The 8,669-nt window shown below is 40.8% G+C and overlaps 2 protein-coding genes across 3 annotated transcripts in view; one reads left to right on the plus strand and one right to left on the minus strand.

Annotated features, from left to right (window-relative positions):
• Positions 1-6: 6 nt before the first annotated feature.
• Positions 7-2,635, plus strand: LOC104811732 (asparagine--tRNA ligase, cytoplasmic 1). The gene is made up of 6 exons (XM_010538543.2): positions 7-572; positions 880-1,470; positions 1,542-1,798; positions 1,898-2,027; positions 2,129-2,187; positions 2,298-2,635. The coding sequence occupies exons 1-6, from the start codon at positions 72-74 to the stop codon at positions 2,479-2,481; spliced, it is 1,722 nt and encodes a 573-aa protein (XP_010536845.1). The 5' UTR covers positions 7-71; the 3' UTR covers positions 2,482-2,635.
• Positions 2,636-6,622: 3,987 nt separating this feature from the next.
• LOC104811734 (zinc protease PQQL-like) overlaps positions 6,623-8,669 on the minus strand; it is a 7,004-nt gene continuing 4,957 nt past the window's right edge. For both annotated transcript variants that reach the window (XM_010538545.1, XM_010538546.1), the window contains exons 15-22: positions 8,628-8,647; positions 8,235-8,316; positions 8,017-8,100; positions 7,820-7,936; positions 7,628-7,738; positions 7,459-7,539; positions 7,180-7,374; positions 6,623-6,852 (exon numbers count right to left, since the gene is read on the minus strand). In XM_010538545.1, the coding sequence (XP_010536847.1) occupies positions 6,787-6,852; positions 7,180-7,374; positions 7,459-7,539; positions 7,628-7,738; positions 7,820-7,936; positions 8,017-8,100; positions 8,235-8,316; positions 8,628-8,647 (756 nt within the window). In that variant the 3' untranslated portion in view covers positions 6,623-6,786. The remainder of the gene's footprint in view (positions 6,853-7,179; positions 7,375-7,458; positions 7,540-7,627; positions 7,739-7,819; positions 7,937-8,016; positions 8,101-8,234; positions 8,317-8,627; positions 8,648-8,669) is intronic.

Raw genomic sequence — 8,669 nt, forward strand, 5'->3', positions numbered from 1 at the left:
GTCCATCTTAGGGTTTTTAGCAAAAGCTCCACCTCCGCAAATTGATTCCGCAGCTTCTTCGATTGACGACAATGGCTGACGGGTCTTCGCCTCCGGTAGATCAACTAGCCTCTGCATCCATAGCCGAAGATGGTCCCTCCTCGTCTTTGGTGAAGAAAGCACAATTCTCCGACCGTGTGCTTATTCGTTCGATCGTCGGAAGATCCGACGGCGGAGCTGGACTGGCCGGCGAACAAGTCCGGGTGGGTGGATGGGTCAAGACGGGTAGAGAGCAGGGGAAAGGGTCCTTTGCTTTCCTGGAGCTCAATGACGGGTCGTGCCCTGCGAATCTACAGGTTATCGTGGAGGCGTCCGTATCTGATCTAGCCCCTCTCGTTGCGACAGGAACTTGCGTGTCTGTCGATGGGATTCTGAAGACCCCTCCGGAAGGTACGAAGCAAAAGATTGAACTCCGGGTCGAGAAGGTGATCCATGTCGGAAGAGTGGATCCGGCGAAGTACCCGATTCCAAAGACGAAGCTAACTCTGGAGTTCTTGAGAGATGTTCTTCATCTTCGTTCTAGGACAAATTCGGTGAAGTTTCTTTATTCTCTTAAGATACTCATGAATCGGTTCCGGTTGACGTTATCTTGGCCCATTACATCATACGATCTCTGTTTAGGTTGTCCTTAACCGACAATTCTGGGATACTGAGTTGGATTTCTGATGATTTTGGTAACCATTTCGTTGATTGCAATCGGATTTTTCTTCATGTCTACTGCATTCCGTTTACATTTTAGTTTTTCTCATGAGCATCTATACACTATTTCCTCAGTCCTCTATTGTATTTGGCTGATCATAAATGCCTTGCTAATGTCAATTATGCTTTTTGTGGCATCAGATTTCAGCTGTTGCAAGAATTCGAAATGCTCTTGCTTTTGCGACCCACAGTTTCTTTCAAGAGCACAATTTCCTCTACATTCACACTCCAATCATCACAACAAGTGATTGTGAAGGTGCCGGCGAAATGTTCCAAGTCACAACTTTGATCAGTGAGGCTGAGAAGTTGGAGAAGGACCTAATAGAGAACCCTCCACCGACAGAAGCTGATGTCGAAGCTGCCAAACTCATTGTCAAGGAGAAAGGTGATGCCCTAGCCCAGCTCAAAGCTGCCAAAGCTAGCAAGCAAGATATGGCTCCGGCTGTTGATGAACTCAAGAAAGCAAAGGAGAGTGTGGCTGAACTTGAAAAGAGATCGAAGCTTAAGCCGGGAATTCCCAAGAGAGATGGGAAAATTGATTATTCCCTAGATTTTTTCGCCCGTCAAGCTTTCTTGACGGTTTCTGGTCAGTTACAAGTAGAAACATATGCTTGCGCTCTTAGCAGCGTGTATACATTTGGCCCAACTTTCCGAGCAGAGAACTCTCATACCTCGAGGCATTTGGCTGAGTTCTGGATGGTTGAGCCTGAAATAGCTTTTGCCGATCTTCAGGTAAAGAAGCCTTGTAACATTTCTTGACCGCTTCTTGACCACTGAATGGCTTTGGTCTGCTCTTGGTGTAGGATGACATGAACTGTGCAGAGGCGTATGTCAAATACATGTGCCAGTGGTTGCTTGACAAATGTTACGATGACATGGAACTTATGGCCAAGAATTTTGATAAGTGTTGCATTGACCGGCTAAAAATGGTTGCCTCAACGCCATTTGTACGTGTATCGTACACTGAAGCAGTGAAACTGCTCGAGGATGCTGTGGCCAAGGGAAAGAAGTTTGAGAACAAAGTGGAGTGGGGAATCGATTTAGCATCTGAGCATGAAAGGTTTTGTAATATCCCCGTCGCTGGTATCATATGGGCTTAAACCTGCAAGAAAGGTTATTAAATATTAATGATGTGTTTTTGGCCTAACTTGTCATGCAGATACTTAACAGAGGTTTTGTTTCAAAAGCCGGTTATCGTCTTTAACTACCCGAAAGGGATCAAAGCGTTTTACATGAGGCTTAACGATGATGGGAAGACAGTCGCTGCCATGGATGTTCTCGTTCCAAAGGTAAAGCCCATCTTTGCCAAGGGATCGTTCTGAAAGTTGCAACCTTTTTCGTTGTTTCTTTAGCTTAAGCTTGTCCTGACGAATCTGTTCCTTTTTCTTAGGTTGGAGAACTCATTGGTGGAAGCCAAAGGGAAGAACGTTACGATGTCATTCAGGAGAGGTATGTGAGCCAAATCCCAGTATTCGAAACTCGTGTAATCTCCAATTACGGTAGTATATCGGGGAAGATTGCTCATGAAACACCTCTCTGGTTTTGGTCATGGCTTACAGGATAGCGGAGATGGGTCTACCGATGGAGCCATACGAGTGGTACCTTGACCTACGTCGCTTTGGAACAGTCAAACACAGCGGGTTTGGACTCGGGTTCGAAAGGATGATTCTGTTTGCAACGGGGATCGATAACATCAGAGACGTCATTCCCTTCCCCCGGTATCCTGGACGAGCAGATCTTTGATTTGCAATACATCATGTTTTGATTTTCAACCAACGGCATTATCTATACCAATATTTGATTTTACTATATGAAGTTAGCCATTTCGGATTATATTTGCGATTATGGTTTGCATAAGCTAATTTTATCCAAATGAGCTCTTCCCACTTGTTCTTTATTCTCACTTGTTATAATGTGCTATGATGCTTCATATATGGTGTGGATCATGTAAAAGCTTATCCCAATTCCCAACTGTAACATGTAGTCTAATGGATCTGGTTTAGTTTGGTTAAATGGACGTGAATCGTACTGGTAAGAGTTATTGGTTAAGCGTCGATATTGGTTATATAAAACCGAACCGGTTTCTGAACGAACGAAGGCCTTCTCTTCATTTTGAATCAGAAAAGAAAAGCTATCGAAGATGGGTTATCGAGAAAATGGCGGCGATTTCGTCACGAAGAAGACGACGAGGTTTGTTCTTTCTACTTGGGACGACATCGATTCCCGCCCAATCGATACGCAAGGCCTTTCTCCATCTCTCTTTGCGAGAAATTGCAATGAAATTTGTACGGTTCCATAGTTCAGTGGTGTTGTCATTTTGCCGAATAAGAGGATTTTGTTCGATCTCTTGAGAAAGATCGTCGGCAATGGAGGTAATGATTCGATGCACAATCGGTGATTCTTACGCGATGTAAGACTAGTTTCTTCATCTGAGTTCTGTCTTGTTTTTTTTCGGTGTCCTCTAGAGCGTATTCGCGGTTCTTTTGTTTTGCTCCTCAGCTTTTCCTCCTCTACTCCATTGCAGCCCGTATCTCCTTGGGAACTGTTATGGCGGATGTGTCCTGTGTGAACTCCATTCTTTCCCTTCGTCCCTTTGAGCATTGCGATTTGGTTAAAGTTCGTATAGACCTGTTGGCTGTTACGATCGAAGTTTAGGTCAAACATGTTCCAAGTTGATTTTCGGATTACTTGCAACTCCGCTGATTGATTTTGAGAAGATGATGAAATGGAAACTTGAGAATTTCGGTTAAACCAGTTGTCTTGATCTAGAACCGGTTTCTGGTCTAGATTGCATTCAGAGTGTATTCATCTATGAAAACACATCTGGCTGTGTCCCTACTCGTACAAAACCCTATTGATTTTACATATGTATACTATCCTCTGTGTATATCTATATATTGTACCATTGTTCAGAGCAGATGCCTATTTCATGGAGGATCTCAAGTCATGGAATGCCATCTCAGCTGGTTTGTCTTATGTTTGCGCCCTTTTATAGCTTATGATGCCCCTTTATTTTATCATCGGCGACAATGTTAGAGCTTGCATGATAAAGTTTTGTTGTTAGTTGTTTCTACTTCCGTCATGTCGTCATTCAATAAGGCAAGATTGTTACTAATCAGAAGAAAACCGATCTCATGCAGTGCACTGAATGTTTGTATGGACAACTTTGGCTGGAGTGATTGGTACAACATTTCGTGTGAAATGATGTATAGCGTATTTGTTTCTTCGGTAGAATGTTGTAGACTGACTGAGAGAAGTGACCGCAGTACTTGTGGACCTTGGCAGGTAATGAACTCTTTTGATGAGTTGCTCAATTAAGTAACTGCTAATCTGCCCTGGTAGTTATCAAAACACTTTATGCCGTGGCATCTGATTCTTGATGTTCCATGCATTACACTCGCATGAGGCGGCATATGTATTTGATCATTTTCGTTTAGAACATAAAAATGTAGCCCTATATCTGGGTAGTCTCTTTACTTCTGATATCTATATAAATTGTTTTGGCTTCTTTGACCCACTTTTTAGTGGATCGCTATCTTCACTTGCGCTCTCTCTCTTTCTCAATTGTCGAGCTAGTAGATAACAAGAACAATCACAGATGGTGGGGTGGCCAATTCGGGTTTCGGTTCGGTTATATTCGGGTTCGGTTATTTCGGTTATAGAAAAACTATAACCATTCAGTTTTTATATAAATTCCGGTTCGGTTCGGTTCGGTTATTTTTCGGTTCGGATTCGGTTCGGTTTTGGTAAAAAGTTCAATTTTCCAAAGAAAATGTCGGTTATTCTCTCGGTTTTTTCGGTTATTTTTTATTCGGTTCGGTTTGGTTTCGGTTTCGGTTTTTCGGGTTTAAGGAAATCATAACCGTTCGGTTTTGATGTCGGGTTCGGTTCGGGTACGGTTATGTATTATTCGGTTCGGTTCGGCTCGGTTAATAACCGAAATGGCCACCCCTAGATGGTGGGTCTGCATTAGCATAGTTTTGGATTTATTACATGCTGCTTGAGGTATGTTGTCGTACTCGTTGACACAATTTGATTGTTGTCAATTATCAGTATACCTTCATGAACATGGATACCAGTGGGGTAGTTATAGAAGAAAGCTCACATTTTTCTACTTGTGCCATTCCTTGGAATAGTTTTAGCCTCAGTCGAGCCATTTGCCTGTGTAACCCATCCATCTTTTTACTCTCTCAACGCACCAGGGGAGCTTTAGTGTTGTTTTTGAATTGCATTTGTTGTATGCATATAGCAAAAATATCCTTAAAGCTTATCTGCTCCGTGATTCCTTTTGGGGTTTATTGTATATGAGAGGCATCTCTTCATCGGGTTTATTGCTAAATATGGATCGATCAGATCGATACAGTGAAGGACCGGCATCTCACTTCTTCACCTATGATTCCACCGAAGATCGAACGCGACATTGATAGAGAAAAACAGAATCCTTTAAGAGATTTGAAGCGGAAGACAGACAGACGGCGGCGACTCCGGTGGGCTCTATATACGAATGCACTTCGATGATCATAAAGCCCTAGTCTTATGGGCCTATTGGGCTTTTCAGCTTTCTTTGGGCTGCTTACGAGGCCCATTAAAATCCGGATTGATGTTTTTTTGGTCTGCTAATTCTTTCACATTATTTATTGTAAATTCATTTGCAAACTGAATTAACTATAACTAACTTCTCGTAAATAAAATATTAATGCACCAAAAAAATATAAAATTATTTGTTGAAAGATGTGGAAACAAGAAATAAAATTATCTATGCTGTCGTCACGGAAAAAAGGACGTTCTTTAATGTCTTCCTTTTCTCCACGCGCCTTTTTGGCTCAATATTCAAAATTCCGCAGATTTCCCTAGGTTATAACCCAGAGAAATCCCGCGCGTGATGAAAACGCGCTTCATGTGCGCGTGCGATTTACTGTGCTTATTTTGGACATTTGCGATTGAAGCGAGTGGGGACCACATATTGTGGGCCAAAAACCCCAAGGCCTACGAATTTGTTAAAGGCCCATTTTCTTTTCCATAACGATGGAATTTGTTAAACGCGCTTCATCCGCATACTAATAGTTCAATTTTTCAATAACAATTTCTTTCAATTTTTGAGTAACCGAAATAGTTTAATTCTTCAAGAACAGTTTCTTTTTTTTATCATTTTTCTTTGGAACATATATGTGAGGAACATCAATGTCTTCTTCTTCATGATCATAAAACCCTAGTTCTTTCTTACGGGCCTAATGGGATTTTCAGTTTTTCTTGAATTGTCGGGCTGCTTAAAAGGCCCATCAAAATCTGGATTTATGTTTTTGTATGTTAAATCTTCCACCTTTTAGTAAAAGTCATTTACAAACTGAATCAACTAACTTATCGAAAATAAAATATTACTGCAATTAAAAAAAATAGATAGTTACAAAATTTTACTGCCAGATGTGGATACAAAAAACAAAAGAATTTATGTTGTGGTCAGGAAAAAAATGGTTCACAAATGCCTTCCTTTCTCACGCGCCTTCTTGGCTTAATATTCAAGATTCCGCTATTTTCTCTGGGTTACCTACGTAAATCAGGCGCGTGATGCAAACGCGTTACATGTGCGCGTATGAATTTATTGTACTTATTTTGGGCATCGAGGCTAATGGACCGTAACTAATAGGCCGAACAGCCGGCGGCCCACGAATTTGTTAAAAGGCTCAATTCTTTTCAGCAAACCATGGAGATTCCTTCCGTATCCAAATATCCGACAGGGACGACAGTACCGACTAAAATATCGAAATATTTCAATAAATATTTTTTTCTTTTCTTATCCTTTCGATTAGCCAAAATAATTCATTTCTTCAAGATCAATTTTTTCCATTTTTCGTAGGAACCTATAGTTAACAATTATACACACACACACACAAAAAAAGCTTCGTTTACCATGTGGGTTCTTCTTCTTAAATATTTTACAGAACTAGAAGTCGGGTACGACAAATATGAAGATGTGATGAAACGGTAAAAACGTTTGTTTTTGAGAAAAATCTCTAGAAACGAAGTAATTTTTAAAAGCCGGAACCAATTTTAGCGGCGAGAGTATCTCCATAACCCAAACCCAACAACGGCCAATGCAGCAAAGCCGCCCAAAACCTGTCATTAGAAAAAAAACATCACATGTACATCCAACCAAAGATGACAAGAAAGACCACACATAACATAACACAACATTACTTGTGTGGACAATTTGGTCAATATCAAAATAATATGATTTCTCTAAAATCAAATTTGAACTAAACTGAATAAAAATAATAATAGAAAAAATCGATTTTTTTAAATAAATATTTTGATTATTAAAAAATGAACCCGAACAGAATTCTTATCATAGTTTTTTTTAAAACCGAAATAATCAAACCAGAATATAACCAAACCAAACTCAAAATGGCCACGCACAAGACTAAAGGGAATGAACTGACCGACCTTAGCATCTCGGACAAAGCGAGATTCGGGAGAAATCAAGAGAGAGTTGAGATATCCGAATCGGGAATTTCGTGGCATCAGGATCACCGCAGTGTACTGATTCTTGCAAGGGTAAGGCAGTATACGTTGCAATGCCCCTTGTGCTGTTTGTGGAGAGAGGGACTCTCTCAATCTCAATCGCCCTTCTTCTTGAATCTACACATCCAGAAATTCACACTGAGAAAATCCAATCAAAAGATAAAATTGTTTAAAAGCAGATTTAGAAGATGATTAAGTGACCTTTAATGAAGCGCCTAAATCACCAGCATAGACCCTTGACTGGTACCCTCGTAAAATCCTCTCTAACCAGTAGTAGTTCTCCTGAACAAGACAGAACATAAGCATGAACGAGTGATGATACATCTATCATATGGCCTGTCTGCCTCTGATGCAATCTATGCAGGCTGACCTGCAAGCCCGTCTCGTGAGCTCTTTGCTCGATTTCGAGGATGGTTGATATGTCCTCCTGTGTAGGGCCTTCCTCTTGAAGGCGTACAATTTCATCCAAAGCTAAATCAACCTGCGGATTTACGATTTCAGGGTGATCAAAAGAAGCTAATAGACAAAGGGAATCTTTGGATATGCAAGCAAATGTCAGTACCAGCTTCGAAGAGATTTCTGGGTCGCAGGAAAAATTTACACTGATGTCACCACGCACATCAGCAGTTCTAGAAGGCTTATTTCCACCAAGAAATACCGATACATCAGCGGAATATATCTGCTCATATAAAAATGGTTCATTAGAGGTCTGACATCATCAAAATCTGGCTAAACAGGGCAGAGTATTACCGAGCTTACCTGCCCATGTTTGAACCGGAGAAACTGGATTATCTTGGTCTCTATAAGTTTGCTTAAAAACCCGACACTGTGGATTTCTTCTACCTGTCATCCAAAGTAAGCTGATATGAAACACATGAATTTAGACATCCTCTTGGTAAAAACATAAGTTTAGGTTATCAACAGAGTATATCTCAATAAACCCCTCATGATTCAGAAGACGAAATAGAGTCACTTACCATTGTTCCATTCGTTAACTGCACAGGAAAGCATAACTGAACGGAACACTGAGCTTCCACCATCGGGCTGCGAACAACTTCTCTGTGGTATTCATGCATGCAAAGGTCACCATGGTTTCCAAGGAAATGAATAAATGAAATGATGCATACGTCGTTTGCAAAGAAACGCAACGCCGTAGAAGTATATCACTGTTAATTTCGATTCTTGATGTCTGGGAGGGGGTAGATGGTGGTTTCTCAAGTTTGACTGTTTGATGATGATTTTCATCCAGATTCTCAAATCATATTTTGGAAATCAGTTCGTTTTATATATCAGTGCAATGGATCTAAACAAAATTAAGTAACTTTTAAAGCCGTTGAACTCAGTTCATGACAAACTTGACTTAAAGCCACCTTGTCATTTTAGTAGGGAATGGCGGATGTGTCCTAGATCGG

The sequence above is a fragment of the Tarenaya hassleriana genome, unplaced genomic scaffold (genome assembly GCF_000463585.1).
Source record: "Tarenaya hassleriana unplaced genomic scaffold, ASM46358v1 Cleome2, whole genome shotgun sequence".
In the NCBI taxonomy this organism is placed as follows: Eukaryota; Viridiplantae; Streptophyta; class Magnoliopsida; order Brassicales; family Cleomaceae; genus Tarenaya; species Tarenaya hassleriana.

Coding starts and splice junctions, on each gene's coding strand:
- LOC104811732 (XM_010538543.2), top strand. CDS start 72: ATGGCTGACGGGTCTTCGCCTCCGGTAGATCAACTAGCCTCTGCATCC. Junction 2,028..2,128: donor TGGATGTTCTCGTTCCAAAG/GTAAAGCCCATC, acceptor CCTTTTTCTTAG/GTTGGAGAACTCATTGGTGG. Junction 2,188..2,297: donor TACGATGTCATTCAGGAGAG/GTATGTGAGCCA, acceptor CATGGCTTACAG/GATAGCGGAGATGGGTCTAC.